Source organism: Vitis riparia, chromosome 4 (assembly GCF_004353265.1).
Source record: "Vitis riparia cultivar Riparia Gloire de Montpellier isolate 1030 chromosome 4, EGFV_Vit.rip_1.0, whole genome shotgun sequence".
In the NCBI taxonomy this organism is placed as follows: Eukaryota; Viridiplantae; Streptophyta; class Magnoliopsida; order Vitales; family Vitaceae; genus Vitis; species Vitis riparia.
In genome coordinates this window covers 9,935,861-9,956,415 of record NC_048434.1, presented here as the reverse complement: position 1 = coordinate 9,956,415, position 20,555 = coordinate 9,935,861, and the positions used below count along the sequence as shown (strand labels likewise).

The 20,555-nt window shown below is 32.6% G+C and overlaps 1 protein-coding gene across 1 annotated transcript; it reads left to right on the top strand.

Moving 5' to 3' along the window:
- The first annotated feature begins 18,097 nt into the window (after positions 1-18,097).
- On the top strand, positions 18,098-20,169 carry LOC117912333 (probable acyl-activating enzyme 6). The gene has a single exon (XM_034826886.1). The coding sequence runs from the start codon at positions 18,258-18,260 to the stop codon at positions 19,905-19,907; it is 1,650 nt and encodes a 549-aa protein (XP_034682777.1). The 5' UTR covers positions 18,098-18,257; the 3' UTR covers positions 19,908-20,169.
- Positions 20,170-20,555: the final 386 nt, after the last annotated feature.

Here is a 20,555-nt window from a genome sequence, read left to right as displayed (position 1 = left end):
ATTTGTAACTCAAAGATTTAAAAGGTAATCTTAATAGATTATAGATAACATTACCTTGTTAAATTATGAACACCAGTTTATGGGAGTCTGCATATGATAGATAAAAGGTCACGAATCCAAGCACTTGGTATTTTGTTGTAATATATATAGGGTATTGGAGTGTATTTGAGCACTTTTTCTCTAGATCTTTATTTTATAATAGTTTTTGAAATGATTATTTTTTACCGCGTTTGATTTAGAGAGCTCTAAAGATAGATGTATGCACCCTATGAGATCTATGGCATGTGAATGGAGTAATCTAGGGTTCCCAATAGAATGGAAAATATGTTGTGTTGCCATGATTTAGAAAACACTACCTTAGGTGGCAATACTAAGCCATCAAATATGATTCATAAGAAATGGAAAAAGTTGAACAAAAAAACCATTTGCAAAATTAGACAATGGGTTGATAACAGTGTGTTTAATCATGTTGCTTATGAGACTAATGCTCATGTATTGTGGAGTGCATTATAGGAGATGTATGAGAAGAAAATTGCACAAAACAAAGATTTTTTTGTTTAGAAAGCTTATGAACTTGAGATACATGAAACTCTCATTACGTAGCATTTGAATATCTTTTATCATCTACTAAATTAGTTGCTAAGTATGGAGATGAAATTAGATGATGAGGTATATGCTTTAATCATGTTGAGTTCTTTGCTAGAAAATTGGGAAACTCTTGTTGTTTCACTCGGAAATTATGCTCTTAATAGTATTCTTACCACAAAGATGGTAAAGGAAATCCTGTTAAATAAAGAAAATAAGAGAAAAGAGTAAGATATAACCATACAAGTGTAAGGGCTCGTTATTGAGAGAGGTAGAGGATGAGCAAAAGTAGAGCTCTTAATAACTATGCTAAGTCACGAGGAAAATCCAAGTCAAGAAAATATATTTTTTCTTTCCATTGTAACAATCCAAGGTAGAAAAAGTCTTAATGTAAAGTTTTTAAAAGAGAAAAAAAATAGTGAAAGAAACGATGATGAGAAATAAGGCAAAAATATTGCAGTTACAATTGATGGTGATGTCTACATTATTTGTCAAAGTCACACTATTAACCTCACGTGTCAGAATTCTCATTTGGGTTGTTGATTCTGGTGCTTCACACCATGTAACTACCTGTTGTGATTACTTTTCATCATACACTACAAGTCATTTTTGTCATGCAAAGATAAGGAGTTATGCAGAGTGTAAAATTATCGATATAAGAGACATTTGCTTATCGATAAAGGTTATCGTAACTATTTTAGTGAAGGAAAATGGAAGCTCACCAAGGGGTCTATAGTAATAACAAGGGGAAAGAAATACAACTCTCTTTATAGGATGGAGGCCAACTTTTACGGAAGAGAGGTGAATGTTGTTGATGACTCTTCCACTAAACTCTAGCATAGTTATCTCGGTCACTTAAGCGAGAATCAGATATGGATTTTATCCAAGAAACAAGTTATACCTAGCTTGAAAGTGCAGATCTAAAAGTATGCACTAATTACTTAGTAGTGAACAACATAGAGTTACATTTGGAAGTTTCCCACAATCTAGAAAATCTAATCTGTTAGATTTGATTCATACTGCTATGTGCTCTATGGATGCTAAGAGTTTGGTAGTGCTCAATATTATGTCACTTTTATTGACGACCATTCTAGAAAGTTTTAAGATTTTCCATGCTCTTATTGAAAGAGAAATTGGAAAGAAGTTAAATATGTATGTGCAAATAACGGTAGTGAGTATAGGGGTCAATTTGAGGATTATTATAGAGTTCATAAGATCAAGAATAAGAAGACAATGCCAAAAACACCATAACATAATGGAGTTGAAAAGAGAATGAATCATACTATCAATGACATGATTAGGTGCATGATATCTCATATAAAGCTGTCTAAGTCCTTTTGAGGAGAGAAAATGAGGACAACTGAGGACTTAATCAACCTTTCACCTACAAATCTTTTAAATAGTGATGTGTTAGAAAAACTATGGATAAGGAAAAATGTTTTTTTTATGATTACTTATGAGTTTTTAGTTGCATGGCATTTATACATGTCCCTAGAGATGAAAGAACCAAACTTAACAATAGAATAAGATAATGTATTTTCCTAGGATATGGTTGTTAAGATAAAGCTCTAAAAAGCATGACATGATATAATAAATTTGGGATACATTATTCATTTAATAATATTTCAGGTTCACTTTTATCTATCCTTATTTCATATATACTTTTAAGCATTCTAGTCTAGCATATTTTTCAATGTACATGACTTGGGTGCATTAAGAGTTGCACATAATATCCAAGTCATGAGTTCCTTGTAAACATATAATTTGTTTACATTTGGTTCATGAGCTTAGGCAATCCATTTGAGATTGCAGTTCACCACCTCCTAATTGGATGGAAGACAGGTTTTGGCCAACGGGATAGGGTTCCCATGGTGAGTGCACTAGTGTGTATGGTACATATTGCACAAGACCTATGGTGAGTCATGACATAAAGATATTGGGTAGTCATGACTTTACCAAGTTGCTATACTATATAATCTCTCAATCTTGAGAGAATATTAAGCTCTTGCAGAAGTTAGCAATGACTTTGACATATGGGTGAGATCATAAGTAGATCATATATTCCTTATAGATTGGATCATTGTTGATGGAAATCAATAGTAGTAGGTATTCTCAATAGACACCATGATATCTCGTGGACTTTGAAACATTGTGTCCCCTTGGGTGATCCTAAGGATGTGTGATCATGAAATCTATGGGCCCGTAGTAATTCATTTAGTAGAATTTGACATATGCTCTTAGTGAGTTAGAATATGTCATTTGATTACATAATTGAAGGATATGTAGCTCAAGGATTGTAGGGGTAGTCTTGAAATGCTGATAGCTTTCACATTTAATTTTATATTACAGATGACCAATTCATGGGGAGATTGTATATAGTGGATAGCAGGTCACGGATCCAAACACTTGGTGTCTCATTGTAATATGCATAGGATGTTGTAATTCAATTGATTGTCTGTAATAGGATGTTGAATCAACTTCATAATTGGATTATGAGGAAGCTAGTACTCCTATGGGCCTTAGTGGTCCCTACTCTGAGTTCATATTCCTTGATGGCATGGTTTATGAGGGTTAGATGGGTTTTTAATTCACTTTTGTGCATAAGGTGTTTTGGTAATTATGTAAGGTTGTACAGGGATATGTGAGTAGTATCTTTGGACTGGACTAATTGATTAATTGGGGCTTTATGTGATTAATTAATCGATTAACAACCTTTTTGGGCTAGATTAAGTGACTTAAACTCATAGTTGACTCAAGTCACTTAAGCTCAATAGAAAGCCTATAAATACCCTTTTAAGGATTAGGGTTTCTATGTTTTGCTATCTTTCCCTACAATCTATAGAGAAAACCTTAGCCTCTACCCTTGAGATCTCCATTATCTCGGTGTATAGACACAAAGAAGAGTCATCGAGCGAAAGATCATTAATGTACAAGAAGTGCACTAGAATCACATAGGTCGTATGCATGAGAACCACATGAGATGTGCACAGGCCGTGTGCATGAGACATGCATAGGTCACGTGCATAAGAATTGCATGAGAAGCACACATGGGTAGCAACATGAGGAAAGATTCTCCAATTTTTCTAGGCATGTTCTTCACCACAAGGAATAGATATAGGAACATCCAAATCCAAGTATGAGTATTTTTTTTCTAGATCTTTATCCTAATATGGTTTTTTAAGCCAGTTTTTTTTCCATTGAATTAGATCTAGAGATCCTTAAGGATAGATTTACATGTACCCTACGCAATCTAAGTCATGAGAACGGAGTAATCTAGGGTTCCCAACCATGCCCATAAAGAATTTGGCTATAGATGTTTGTATCCAATTTATAAGAAAGTGATAAGAAGTAAAGATGTTTTCTTTAAAGATCAAACTATTGAAAACTTTGAGAAGTTTGAAAAACCAAAGTATGTTAATAATGAAGAGCTAGTTAATCGGAGTCCTATTCCTCCTATGGTACAAATAAATGATAGGAGAGACACACAAGAAGACTATGATGATGTTCTTCCAGTCAGTTATAAGCCTACAAATGAAGATGAGCACGTTGCCGAAAACCTTACATAACCACTAGTTGAGCCTCAATTAAGAAGATCTACTAGAGAGTGTAAACCTTCCACAAGGTGTTTCTCTTATGATTATGTGATGATCACTAATAAGGGAGAACCAAAGACTTATCAAGAGGTTATGGCCCATGAGAAGAAACGGGAATGGTTACGAGCCATGTAAGATGAGATGGAATCCTTGCATGAAAATCATAGTTATGATTTGGTAAAGCCACCTAAGGGCAAGAGAGCAATGAAAAAGAAATGGGTTTTCAGATTGAAGATAAAAGAAAATAACTCACAACCAAGGTACAAGTCAAGGTTGGTTGTGAAAGGATTTAGTCAAGAAAAGGTGTTGACTTTAAAGAAATCTTTTCACCTGTAGTAAAGATGTCTTCAATCCAAGTTGTTTTGTATGGCTACCAGTTTAAACTTGGGGATTGAACAACTTTATGTGAAGACTACATTCCTCGACAATGAATTAGAGGGGAAAATCTACATGGAACAACCTGAAGGGTTTAAAGTTTAGGGTAAAGAAGGTTTGATATGCAAGTTGAAAAAGAGCTTATATGGGCTCAAGTAGGCACCCACAAAATGGTACAAAAAATTTGACTCTTTTATGGAGATCATTGTGTATTCATGAAGAAATTTTCTAATGATGATTTTATTATTCTCTTGTTTTATGTTGATGACATGTTGATTATTGGTCATGATACAACCAAGATTGAGAAACTAAAGAAAGATCTTAGTAAATCCTTTATTATGAAGGATTTTAGGTTAGCTAAGTAGATTCTTGGTATAAAGATTATTCATGATAGAAAAAAAAAAAACTTTGGTTATCTCAAGAGAGGTACATTAAGAAAGTTCTAGAGTGCTTCAACATGTGTAAGACAAAACCTGTTGTATCTCTACTTGTAGGCCATTTAAAGCTTAAGGACAAATAATGTCCTACAAGTGAGAAAGACCAAGAAGACATGAAGAGAGTGCCTTATGCATCCATAGTTGGTAGTTTGGTGTATGCTACACCATGGTATGTATAAGGCCTGACATAGCTCATGTAGTTAGTATTGTTAGTCAATTTCTTTCTAATCTAGGTAAAAGGCATTGAGCAGTAGTTAAGTGGATTCTTAAATATCTCAATGGAACTTCCAAAGTTTGTTTATTATTTGGAATTGGAAGACCTGTGTTAGATAGTTTCATAGATGTAGATATGGCTAGCAATCGATTTAAGAAAGTTCACTTCGAATTATTTGATAACCTTTTTAGGAGGAGCAAATTCAAGAAAGTTCACTTTTGTTTTTTTTTTTTAAAAAAAAAAAAAAAAAATTGGTTTTTAAAATTAAAAATTTTGAAAGATTGAAACCTCACTAAAGTATCATTAGAAAATTATAAAAAAAGAAATACTTTTCCCTATGTACAATATGTACATATTTATAAATGGTTTAAACTTTCTAGAATTTGTGGCAATAAATAAATAAATTGGATTAGGATTTATTTATGAAATTGCAACTGACCAAGGAGCTTGTGCTTTGTCAAATTCATATTAGATGATGCCCAAGGTTGAGAAGAAAATAAAGCGATGATGGAAAATAAAAGTGTTAACTTATACTAGTTGATTTCCCTCAAGCTTTGTAAGATCGAATCCATCATCTGCTTGTGTGAAGGAACCATTTTCAAATAACAATTGGTAATTGAGACTTGCAACTTAAGACACCTAATACACTCAATACTCTCTCATAAATTAATGTAAGATTATATGTTAAATTTGTTAGGATTGAGCCCTCGAAAATATGACATGATGTAACAAATTGAGATTCATTCATAAATCTATTTTTTTTTTTTTTTTATGTTTGTTGGTTTCCCTTAATGATCTCATTTGTATTAATTGGTTATTTGATCATACATGTCCCATATCACTTGCATTGTACATGAATAGGGTGCCTTAAGAGTTGCATAGAAGATTCAAGTCATGAGTTCCTTGCAGAGTAATAAGTTGTCCATAATTAGTTCATAAATTTGGGTAATCTATCTTAGACTATAGTGCACTACCTCCTAATTGGAGGGATGACTTGTCTTGGCCATTATAATGGTTTTCCCATGGTGAGTGCACTAGTGCATGTGATGCGCATTAGACTAAATCTACGGTGAATTATGACATAAGGGTATCACTTGTCATGATTCATGAAGCTACTATACTGCACGGACTCTTAACCTTAAAAGGGTATTGAGTCTATGCCAAAGTCAATAGGAAGCCTTGGCATATGGGTGAAACCCTAAAGTGGTCATATAATTTTATGGATTAGGTTATTATTGATAAAGGCTTGTGGTAATAGGTATTTTCAATAGAGACACCATGATATCTCATGGGATTGAGACAATACGTCCCCTTGGATTGTCTAAAGGACATGTGATCTAGAAGACTATGGTCATAACATTTCCGTTAGTGGAAATTTGACATATGTTCTTTAGAGCTACAGTATGTCAATTAATCACATAATAAGTGGGATTTGTAACTCAAGGATTCGAGAGGTAATCTTGATAGGTGATAGTGTGTTAGATTATGGACACCGGTAATGAGGAGTTTCCATGTAGTGGTAGGTTGTAGACTTAAGATTTGTCTAATTGTTATTTACATAAGGTACTGAAGTATAGTTGATTCTATTTAGTAGAATGTTGAATCAACTTCAAAATTGAATTTGAGGGAGTCAAAACTCATATGGATCCTAATGGTCCTTGCTCTAAGCTCATATACCATGATGACACGGTTTATAAGGGTTGGATTGACTATTAGTTCACTCTTTTGCAAAAATGGAATTTTGGTAATTATACAAGTTTGCACAAGAGATAGTGAAAAAGTTAGCTAGATTAGGCTAATTGATTAATTAGATAACCCTATATGGTTTAATTAACCAATTAGGACTTGTTTTGGGCTACCTTTAGTGATCCAAGACTTGATGAACTCAAGTCACTTATGTCCAGTAGGAGAACCCTATAAATACCCCTTTAGAGGCTTGGGTTTCTATCACTTTTGAGAGACAATCGTCTTCCATTTCTAAAGAGAGAGAGCTTAGTATTCCTTTCTTCCAAAACCTATACTTTGGAGTGTCAAGATCATAGTTTAAGTCATCGGACAAAAGGTCTTGGGTGTACAAGAATTCTAGATTCTTCATTTTTCATCTTTATTGAGATGAATTGATTTGGAAACTAAAAAAATGGTATTGCTCTTGATACCACTTGAAAAACTACTGAAAGTCCAATAGGGAACACCTAGAGGAAGGGTGAATGAATTATTTAAAAATTAAAATAAAGATTTTATGTTATACCAAAACTTTATCTTAAGAGATATTAAGGATGTCCTAAATAACTATATGAGATAAACCTAGAATCTTTAGGTTTATACAAATATGATTTTTAACTATTTAGGGATACCTTGAAATTGGTTAGGGATAAAATAATATAATTATTAATATCTAAAATATATGTTGAGATATGTTAAGGATAATAATGACCACCAGAATAATTAACCTAACAAACTCAATAACAATCCCAACAAATTAATCAAAAGATATCCTAAGAATGGTTAAGGAAAACAATAATTGGTAATGGGTAAAACCACCACAACTACCACAATCACCAAGAAACCAACCTAACTACCTTAATAGCCAACTAACCAATCAATCATAAGGTTATCAATATCATCAACCTAAATATAAGTCATAATAAAAAGATATGGAATGAAGCACAACATTTTTACATGGAAAACCCCTACAAACTATGGAGATAAAAAACCACGAGGTCTAAGACCTACCAATCTAAATCCACTATTCAAAATCAAGTTACCTAGATTTACCTAGCTGCTTTACCCTAAAGACTTAGTCTCTAGTACCTACAACTTGATCCACATCCATGACGCAACAACTCTCTATTGCTCCCTAGTATAGTCTTCGGCCACTTTAAAGGGATTAAGGTATTCAACCAAATATTTAAATAATTGAATCCTTGAATAAGAGATCGAGAATGGTGTGACAATTAGGCTTTCTCTCAAAGAAGCCCTCACTTAAGAATGAGAGGTCTCTTAAACGATATATTTTCAATCTCCCAAAATCTCTAACCCTCAAGGGGTTATAATGAGATATTTATAGGCAAATACCAAAAGAGTCTCAGTATCTTAAGTTTCCAAAATAGAATTTGAGCAAAATTCATCCAAAATCCATTTCTAAACTCGGCAGGACTGTCAGGATAGCTTGAGCGGACTTAGACCACTTGAACCCTCCATTTGAGTCATCTACTTGAACCCTTCGCTTGAGTGGGTTGACCGCTTGAGTGGGTTGACTGCTTGAGTAGGATTAACCACTTAAGCAGCCCTTACTTCTTTTGAAAAGTCATTTTAAACATTTTAAGTACAAAAATGATACCAAACCTTTTATACCTTAAAGAAGTCTTATATTCCATAAGTCAAACCTTTTTAATCGTACTTGTGACTTCCTAGTTGGACGAATAACAACCCTTGATCTTCAATGGAAAGCAAGTCGCTATTTAAAAAGACTTCTATGACCAAACATTAATTTGAACAAAATTGCCAACATATAAACAAGACTCGATGTCCTAATAGGAACATCCAAATCAAAGGTAAAGTTTTCTAATGGTTTTTCTCTTGATCCTATTTTGTTAAAATTTTGTTTTTTTAGCTTCCATTGCATAAGATATAGAGACCTGAGGTAGTTTTGCATACACATATATTATCTAAGGTAAGATAACGGAGTAATCGAGGGTTCCTAGTAGAATGCTCTCACAAATGATCTTCAATTACCAAAAATTCAATACTAGAGATTTTTTTTATTGAGTTTGTTTGCTCAATCAAACGTTCCTTCACCAAAAACAATTATTTTAAAATAAATTTCAATATCAGAATGGTAGTTGTTTTGAATCAACTTACCCAAAAACACCACAAGATATGGTTGGAAACACGATATACTAAATGTTATTCTTTTTGGCAAGACTTAAGCAATTCCTATAACTTAGGGTAGCAATTTGTGTTGGTGGGTCATGTTCGTATCATATCAAAGCCTAAGTATTTCATCACATAGCTTAACCCAAACTCAACATAAATAATAATTAAGTAAAAAATATAAAACCAAATACTATTTAATTATTAAATAAGAAACACGTCGTGCAACTCATTTAACCCATTAAATGATCAGGTCCTCCTATTAATAATCATGTTAAGTTAGACCTTGCAAATGTAAATATGATTAATGTCTCAATCAAACATGTTTATCAATCAGTTGACCAATTTATTTAAAAATAAATTTAAAATAAGTCAAATATGGGTCAAATGGTTTGCAAATATAATTAGGTTAATAGCAAAATTATTAAATGGGTCAATTGGGTCAAATTTGTATTATGCAAGTTGATCCAAAAATTACCTATTTATTAAACATGTTATGCAGGTAGATACGAATTTGACCCAAACTTGTTTATACTCAACTTAAACACACAAAAAACATGTTGGGTTTAAGTCATGTTTGCTATTGTGTCAAACTTTGCCACCCTTACTATAACCAATGTAGAAAATGTCTTATTCAAATGGGAAACTAAATCTTTGCTACTAGGATGAGAATCGAACTACTAACAAAATTAACAACAACACATAACTACTACATACACGTGTGCACTTTTCAGAGAGGCTTTAGGGTTGTTATCAACATCCTAGATTGGCCTAACAATGTGAATTACATGAGCGATAAACAATTTAAAACCCTTGCAAATTATTAGAATATCAATACATTGTGAGGATTGAGGAAAATGATCTGTATAAAGAAGAAAAGTATAAGACCCTACAGGGTAATCCTTGCTTCTCTAGTAAGGCAAAAAATTCCAATTAAACTTCTAGGACCTTATAGCTAGCTGCTACAAGCTTTGGACCAGCGACTCTATGTATGGATAAGGAAAACAAAAATAATTTTGATCAATTTCAATAAGTACATTATAGGTTATGCTTTGGTTAGAAAATTAAAAGGCATTACCTCCATCTACCATCACCTCCAAGCATTCATTTATTTGTTGAATTAACTTATAGAAGATCAATGGTTCATACAAATACTAAAAACTCATATTTTGGAATTGACTTCCCAAATTCTAGGCTCTCACTAAGGATTTCAAATCCAAAAACTAGAGAATTCAACATCTCTATGCGAAATTATGCCTACATCTTGATTTTAAAAAAAATCCCACCAAACAATGGGTTTTAATTAAGAATTGTAGGAAAATTATAATAAATTTAACTTTTCTCTTCAATTAATTTCTTTCATTTTTTTTAAACTCAAAATTTTCATAAAGGTATTAAACCATATTTGAGTTTCTTAGTGGAGAGCTGCTAAGTCAAAGAGTCGTCTTCCAGCTTGATGTTGAATTAATCTAGTATAAGTATCCAAAAGTGGGGTGAGCATTAGCTGAGTTACCAACCTAGTTCATTGTCCCAGCTCAATGTTTGGATAGTCCTCAAAGGGAGTAGTCACTAGGCCTGTAGGACCAAGTTGGCCTAGATTCCTGGCCTCATCCAAATATCTAATTGACAATTCATTAGTAAATATTTTTACATTATAAATTAATATAACTTTGGTATATTTTATATTTAGTTAGTATTAAATTCTTTTTTTTTTCCCTTTTATGCCCTCATTTGGGTTGAAAATATATGACCCAAGGTCAAGCTAGGCTAGGCAAGCCAATCTCCTATTAATGATGCTATTTTCTGATTACCTACCTTATCCCATGCTCACCCTTGCCCACAAGCATTTAACCCAAAGGTTCCAAATTTCACCTGAACTTGGGGAAGTTTTATTAAAGTATGAGTCACATTTGACTTACAACAAAGTTTAAACCAATTTGTTATGAATTCCATATCAATCAAGACAAACTCAAGAAATTTATTTCAAAAATAAAAATAAAAATAAAGAATATATATATATAATAAAAAAAAACAAAAAAAAAACCTTGAAGCTAGGTTTGTAATTGAGTGAATGTGGCCTACTAAAATTTATTAGGAAAAAACAATGGTTTTCATGTAGATTGATGTTAAAGAAGCAAAAGAGCAAGAAATTTCCAAGTTGCAAAATGTTCTACCTAAAATACAAGTATAACTAAAAGAAGCTTGTGCAACAGTCATTGGAGAGAAAGAAGTAACAAAGATTGGTATTGAACAAGCTTCACTAGTGATTAAAGAGCTTATATATCATAATCATACAATGAAGCTTGTTCATTAATCCTTATGGCATGGAGAGACAGAATATCAAAACAACAAATTGAGTTAGTCCAATAAGATATTGTTTGTTTGAAATGTCTAAGAATTATCAAGTACATACTTTTTTTTTCTTTCCTAATTACCAAGAAAACCATGATACAAATAAAGTGTCTCATAGAAGACAAACAATTTGACAAGAACAGGCTTGTTGTTGCATGTACCATGTACAAAGAACTTCTTTAGTAGAGACCCTTTAAACTAGAGAAAACAAATCCACACGATTCGTTCATATAGAGGGTGGTATTCTTATGCCATTTCAGATCTGATCAATTGGTGACTAGTTACGCAAAACCTTACAAGAGATCAATTCAATATGACATGTGAATTAAATTTACCTTAATCTACCCTAAAATAGTTAGGAAAGCATTAATAATCTAGCATATTAGCTCATGACAACTTCAACCCTTTTGTTCCTTATACAAAATACACTCAAGGCAAGCAATACACCTAATATTACTTCATTTTGTAGCCGGAATTCACCCACCACGTTGTTTAGTAGAATGACACAAGTAAGCTTTTTCAAGTAGATTTTTTTACATCTAAAGATCCGTGTAAAACAAATATTAAAGCTACATTATTAGGGTCTACGCCCATCTTTCAATTCCTATGGGAGTTTCAAGTGGGTATAGTGGAATGGTGGGAAAGTCAAACACACAATCAAAAGTGGAACCAAAGTACCCTATGTTGAGAAAATATATGGGATGATTCGTGATAACTTAAAGAAAGAGATTAGTCCATTTTTAAACTTGTGCATCCAGGTAGGCATTTTATATAAGCATTATACAGAGATGAATTTTACATTTTTAACAAAAACAACATATCTTGCACCTAACTATAACAATACCTTCAAAAATGCCATTCATAGGCAACCCAAATCCATAAGGGCCAAATCAATAAGAGGGTCATCTAAAAATATCCATTCAAATATATATGCAAAACAACAAGCATCAAACATACACCGACAAAGTATTGTCAATAGCTTGGGTCATACCTTAGAAATAATGTCTATGAACCATGTGAGCATAAATTTTCTTTCATCTCTTCTTTATGTTGATTAATGTTGGAATGAAGAGATCACAATGTTTGTAGGCTAACTTCTGCAATCCATGATAACAAGGAAAATCTTTAGTTAAGTATTCTCATTCATAAATAACCATTATCTTGTTAGAAAATAGAGAACAAAGAACAAAGACCAAAACTATGCCAGGGTGGGGTTTCCCATTGCCATATTGTGTTTACATAGCCAAAATTCATCATTGCATAAAATAACGTAAGATCTCCTTTATGGAAGTAAATGAGGGGTGTTGGGTTTGATCCTAAACCTACTACTATTCTAGGTGAAAGTCAAAAGACTAAGGGAGATGTAGATTAAAGCATTGTTGATTCGGTTTCATAGGAGATTATTGAAATTGCGAATCAGAACAGAAAATGGCAAGGTATTGGGTTGATATAAAATCACTGAAATTACAAAATAAAAATCCTAAATTCTAAATAATTTCTGAAACAACAAAATAATATAAAATAAAAACAAAATAAAATAAAAGTAAAGTACGGTTATTAACAAAAGAACAAAGAAATAATCTAGATTAACAAGCCCTGACCCTAAATAAACCCTAAAAGAAATGAAGGAAAGAGTTGCCAATATCTCATCACGACTAAACACCCTTCTAGCATGGATGGTGGTAGATCTCATTGACGGTGGCCAAAAAAATGATATTTTTGTGTTGTTACTATGTGTATGTCCTAAGAGCTTGAAGCTTCAACCTGTTTTGTTTTCAGGGTATGACTTCTTGATGTTTGGTTTTTGTTTAGGGTTGTTAGATGGCCAACGATGATGATGACAGAGTCGTGCTGTTGCAAGTATGACTTCTTAGGAGGCTTAGGATCACTAACGATGCCCTTTAAGATCTCCTTGGTCTCTCGTCAATAGATTTTCAATACATTCTTGGTAGATTGATGCCAACATCTTGTGGGTAGTGTGGAGGGTGTTTGGCGAATGAAATTTTAAGGTAATGTGTTTTGGCGAAAATTTCAAAAAATGCTATATATAAGCTTTATAAAAATGCCAAGAAAAATAAACTTAGTTAAAGACCCTTAAATAAAACACCAAGGACGACACTTCTAAAAAACACCATAAAATAAAATAGTAATTACTACCCATTAAAGCGCCAAGAAATGTTATAAATTATGCTAAATGTTGTCACTTTAAAAAACGTCAATGAAGGAAGCATCATTGTATATAGTTTCTATAATAGTGTAATGACAAATTTAGGTTCAAAAATTTTAAAAGAAAATTCAAAGATAAGTTTAGGAGTCTATGATATCACTCCATGTTTGTATGTTTCCTTTTCTAACTTAAGCATTAAAAGCTTTATGGTCATGAGAGCCCTCAAATGCTCACCTTGGATTTTGTGAGTGCATGGTCTTAGACAATTGGATATGGTTGTGCTTTATAAGGGAGCCTACAGTATAGACCTTGTGATCCACAATGTTCTCATAGGGTATGCCTTCCATGTAGTACTATCACCATAATTTGCAAGAAAGATGATCTTATACGATTTATCGATATGCCCTTGGTACATCTTCAACACCATAGTTAGAAGGGAAGAGGAAAAAAAACTATGTAAAGATAGAGAATCTAATTTTCTTTAAATTCCCAACACTTATCTCACAATGACTTTATTTCATGTAGGTACAACATGCAGGTGAGTCTAATCTAACCATGATCAAGGACTAGTAAGCAAGGTACAGGTCAGACCAAGTACATTGAGAAATGCAAATATTCGGAAATATATTAAGGGACAATTGTGTTTTCAACCCATATAATCTTGATAATTAAATTAACAAAAAAAACCCACTTGACTCAATTTTGTCTTTATTCTACCACTCTTCACATACCACTATTCTTTCTCATTTAACCATTTTTTTATTTTTCATTATTTTTTTAACTCTTTTATAAATAATTGAAAAATCAACATTATTTCTTATTTTTAAATTATAAATAAAAAAAATTATATTAATAATTCAAAGACTATTTTGGAAAACACTTTCTAAAAAAATATTAATTTAAATAAATAAAATTATCTTTTACATTTATTTTTATCTTTTACATTTTAGAAGCAAATAATTTAATGATTAAAATACTATTTAAAATAAATATATTCACTATTTTAATTTTTTTTTATACTAAAAAGTATTTTAAAGTTTTTTTTTTACTATTATAAAATAAAAAGTTTAATTTTTTTTTTAATTTTCTTTCTTCCTTATTTTAATAACTTTTTGAACATGACTTTTAGTAATAAGTTATATGAAATGTTACAAATTTGTTTATTAAGGATTTTTTTAATAATTTGAATTGATTGAAAATTTATTAAAATAAGAAAAAGAAAAAGAAAGAAAGAGGATGGATGGAGAGTTTTTATTTTAAGTACTCAATTAAAATGTTTTCATATGACCTAACTTTAAAAGTGGATTATATCAATACATAGTAGAGATTGATTTTTTCTTATATAAAAGGGTTGAAATGTATATTTACTTATTTTAGATGAAAACAAGTAGTTAAAAATTATATAGATTATATTTGAGTTTGGTTTTAAAATATTTTTCTAGTTTTTATTTTTTATTTTTAAAAATATTTTTTATTTTCTATATTGTCTCTTTTTGAAAATATGTTTAATTAAAAAATAAAAACTATTTTTAAAATGAAAATTGAAGACCTTGTTTAGTACTTTTTTTTTATATGAAAATAAAAAAAAATAAAAAATTTTATTTATTCATTTATACTGTACAATTGTATTACACTAACCGAACAAAAGAAATGTATTAAGTGTACAAAGGTGTACAAGGCTACCATTTGTGAAATATTATAATCGATTATGAGTCATTCCTTTATTTTTCTTATCACTCACGAATTGTACACATATGTCATGCACTTTATTTGATTCCAGCATGGAAATTCCAATATTTTCCCTAATAATAATATTTGGAGAAAAAAAAAATTTGACCTTAAATTATCTACCATCTTCTCAACTAAATCATTGGAAATATGGTTAAACACTTCTACGTTGACACATAACTTAGGAGGGATATAAAATTTGTGTCATTATATAAGGGTATTACACTAACTATACAAGGGAAATGTACTAATTGTACAAAGGTATTTGATTCTAAACTACTTTTTTATTTTCTTTGCCACCCAAAGATTGTACACCTATGTCATGTACTTTTTTTAACTTTCACATGAAAATTCCAATATTTTTCCCACTAATATTTGGGGAAAAAAAATTAACCCTAAGTTATCCACCATTTTCTCAACCAAACCATTGAAAATATGATTAATACACCTATATGAACATATAACTTAGGAGAGATATGAAATTTGTGTCATTGTACAAAGGTATTACACTAATTGTACAAGGGAAATGTACTAAGTGTACAAGGGTATACAAGGCTTTTAATAGGTTTTATATGATTTTTAAACAACTTGAGTTTGATATTAAGACGATTATTGATAGTTTTTTTTTACCAAAAAATTGCTTTAATAAGAAAGTATTTGTTTTAATGGTTTTAAATATTTAAATCTTTATTAAAAAATATTTAGGATTAGTGTGGAGAGAAATTAGGTAATTTTGGAATAGAGAAATTTTGAATATTTTTGAAGACTTTGATTCGGCCAATTACCCTATTTATACTTTCAAAATTATTGGAAAGTTGGTAAATTAGTCTTAGAAATATTGTCTTCTTGATTAATATTATATATATATATATATGCATGTGAGTGTTTACATTATTTTCGAAAAAATAATAAACACCATGTGTCTAATTTGCAAGTTAGAAAAAAAAAATTTATGAGGTATTTAAAAAGTATTTATTATATGTTCTATAAATTTGAAAAAATATAATATTTGATGATATCTAATTTACAAGTTAGAGTAAACAAATAATACTAATATTTTATGAGGTGTTTAAAAATTATTTAATATATATGAGAAATAATATAAGTTTGAAATAAAGAATGATATTTATTATATATTATGTAAGTTTTCAATATATTTAAAAAATATTTATTATATATTATGTAAGTTTGAAAGAAAGAATAATATTTGATGAGGTATTTAAAAGTTATTCACTTCAAAAATACATTTGGTAATAATAATTTTTAACCATCTTTCATATTTGACGAAGAAAAATAATTCAAGTTGGTTCCACTATTAAATACGTGAGAGAAGGGCAAAAGAGTCAAAGAGAGAATGAGAAAGGTGAGGCGATTGGTTAGTTTTTTCATTTAATAGTCAAGGGTATTTTAGGGATTTTTTAAAGGCAATATCCTTACTCTCAATTTTCACTCTTTCATTGGATGTTGGGCTTAAATATGAAACTTATATGGATCATACATTAATTTTTGGGCCTAACTGGGCTCAAAACACAATTTTTCCATATATTAAATTACATTTTTTTAATGGTTAAATTTCAAATATCTTTATCTAAATCATATAGATAAAAAAAATATTAACTTATTATTCTTATGAATTAATAAATCTAATTAGAAACATTACAATAATTTGGTATGTAAAAATTATTTGACTTAAAACTCAATAGCATTCATATTTAAGGGGGGAAAAAAGATAACTTAAAAACATAACCAGTTTTAGAGAGAGCACAACCAGTTTTTGAGATATTTTAAGAGAATTAAAAGCATTTCATACTTGAAAATGTTTGTTTATAAAATTAAGTATTTGATAAACTTTAGAAATGATTGGTAAATAATCACTATAATTATTTTTTTATTGTATAATATGTTACTAAAAATAGTGTGAATTTACTTTTTTGTTTATATCTAAACATAGAAATTATGTTTGGTTCTTAAAAAACATTGAAAAAAAATGTAAGGGAAAGAAAATATTAAAAAAAATATGAAAAAAAAGTTAAAAATCGATAAATTATTTTTATTTGCTACATACTTCAAATTCATTTTACTTCTTTTAACTCATCAAAATAAAGATTAAATAATTTAAAAGTAAATAAGTTTATAACTCGTTTTAATTATATTTTATTTTATTTTTATATTTTTCATAAATAATCAAATAGAAGAAAATTATTTTTTTTAATATTTTTTTCCTTAGTATTTTACGGAACAAACATGACCAAAGCAATTTTCTTTAATGGCATTGCTAACAAAAACCAAGTGACAAAACGGCTATAAATTAAAAATCTTATTTATATTTTAGAAAAGAAAATTGTCACTTAAGACTTTTAAAAATAATATATTAGTAATTTTCAAAAAAAAAAATCCAGTTTTAGAAAATGGTTGGAAGATATTTTGAATAGGAATTGTTTTCATTCATTTTTGAGAGGAAAAAAAAAAACAAAAAACAAAAATTATTTTCAGAATCAAATCAAGCATATGAGTACTTTTCCACATTCCACAACTTTGGCTGTGATGTTCTCGAATATGCGTAGGTGGGAAACATGAAGCAATGACTACTTCTGCCAACTTCTTTGGCCACCATTAATGTGGGACAGTGGGAGGAGGGAGACAAGTGAGAAGTTAGAGCAATGCTTCATAGCATACAGCATATGTTATCATGGATGTTGACAGAAAGGATGCCATGTTTTATACCCAAGTCAAGAATAGAGAAATTACAGTCAACAATGTCCCCGTAGAAAGTGAAAAACTCCATCACCCACTGCCAGCAGACAGGCTCCCAGATGACCCCAGTTCTGCACTACATATACCCCAGACTGCCTCTTCTTAACATCTCTGTCCCTCATTTAGAAAGAGAGAGAGTGTGTGAGAGATACTGTGAGGTTTACTGTGTATAAATCTGGATGGATTCACTGAAGCCAAGGCCCGCAAATTCATCACCTCTCACCCCTTTAGGCTTCCTCGATAGAGCTGCTACTGTTTATGGCGATTGCCCTTCTGTTTTGTATAACTCCATCACGTACACCTGGTCTCAGACCCACCGTCGATGTCTCCAGGTGGCTTCTTCCATCAAAACTTTCGGCATTGGGAGAGGCCATGTGGTGTCGGTGGTGGCACCCAACGTCCCCGCCATGTACGAGCTTCACTTCGCCGTCCCCATGTCCGGCGCCGTCCTCAACACTATCAATACTCGCCTAGACGCACGCACTGTTTCCGTGCTCCTTCGCCACAGCGAATCCAAACTCGTCTTCGTCGACTGCCTCTCCCGCGCGCTCATTCTTGAAGCGCTCTCGCTATTCCCACCAAACACTCAATGGCCACTTCTCGTCCTCATCGCGGATGAAGAGGTCGCGCCCTCATCCACCGTCGATTTCATCAGCACGTATGAAGATCTGGTGGAGAGGGGTGATCCGGAGTTCAAGTGGGTCCGGCCGGAGAGCGAGTGGGACCCGATTGTTCTGAATTACACATCCGGAACGACCTCGTCACCAAAGGGTGTGGTCCACTGCCACCGCGGGATTTTCATCGTCACCATTGATTCTCTGGTGGAATGGTCTGTACCGAAGCAGCCGGTGTACCTCTGGACCCTACCCATGTTCCACGGCAACGGCTGGACCTTCACTTGGGGAATGGCGGCCGTCGGTGGGACCAACGTCTGCCTCCGCAAATTCGACGCACGTATCATCTACGACGCCATTCCCAAGTACGGCATCACCCACATGTGCGCTGCACCTGTGGTCCTCAACATGCTCTCCAACTACCCTAACCACCAGCCACTAGGGAATCCCGTAAAAATCCTCACCGCCGGGGCTCCACCTCCGTACAGCGTGCTTCTGCGAACAGAATCTCTGGGTTTTGTTGTGAGTCACGGGTACGGAATGACTGAAACGGCGGGAGTGGTGGTGTCCTGCGCTTGGAAGCCGCAGTGGGATCGGTTTCCGGCGTCGGAGAGGGCAAGGGTGAAGGCAAGACAAGGGGTGAGGACGGTTGTTATGACGGAAGTGGACGTGGTGGACCCCAAGTCAGGAGTCAGAGTGAAGCGAGACGGGTCGTCTTTGGGCGAGATTGTGCTGAGAGGTGCATGCATTATGCTCGGTTACCTCAAAGACCCAGAGGGAACCTCCAAATGCATGAGTAAAGAAGGGTGGCTCTACACCGGAGACGTGGCGGTGATGCACCCAGATGGGTATATAGAAATCAAGGACCGATCCAAGGACGTGATCATCAGCGGAGGCGAGAACTTGAGCAGTGTGGAAGTTGAGTCGGTGCTCTACACTCACCCAGCCGTGAACGAGGCGGCAGTGGTGGCTCGGCCCGACGACTTCTGGGGCGAGACTCCATGCGCGTTCGTGAGCTTAAAGCCAGAGTCGCCGGACAAGCCGACGGCGAAGGAGATGATGGAGTACTGTAGGGCGAGAATGCCGCACTACATGGTACCGAAGACGGTCGTATTCAAGGAAGAACTGCACAAGACTTCAACGGGGAAGATTCAGAAGTTTAAGCTAAGAGACATTGCCAAGGCTATGGGGTCTTCGCCGGCAAGTCGGATGTAGCAGCGATGCTGAGACGAGTTGACTCGGACCCAGATCGAGTTTGACTCTGGCTTACACACGTGAATTGAATGCAATACAGCATAGGCACATTCATTACATCCTCAGGAGTTATCCGTTGATTAATTTGACTTGTGAAAGTCTTTAAATATTTACTTTTCTATTGGGCGGTAGAATTGGAACCTTTCCGATTTCTTATGTTTGTCGGTTGTTTGTTTTTGTTGGTTTGTATTTTTTTATTTTTTATTTTCATGAAATTTGGGAATATGTAAAATCGAAAAAAATGAGAGAAAAAAAAATAGTATAAAAACAAGTCACCCTTGAGTTTGCTCCCTAAAAACATACATATACCCCCATTGAGTGATTTAAAAACTAAATTTACGGTCATTTAATGCATTATTAAAACTATGTTTGGTTTTTAAAAAATTTAAGAGAAAATGTAAAGAAAAAAAAATGAAAGAAAATAAAAGTAAACTTAAAGATGATAAATTATTTTTATTTGTTATTTCAAACTCATTTTATTTATTTTAACTCATCAATATAAAGATTAAATAATTTTAAAATACATAAATTTCTAATTAATTTTAGTTATATTTAATTTTTTAAAAATATTTTATAAAATAATCAAATACGAGAAAATAATTTTTTTTA

Coding starts and splice junctions, on each gene's coding strand:
- LOC117912333 (XM_034826886.1), top strand. CDS start 18,258: ATGGATTCACTGAAGCCAAGGCCCGCAAATTCATCACCTCTCACCCCT.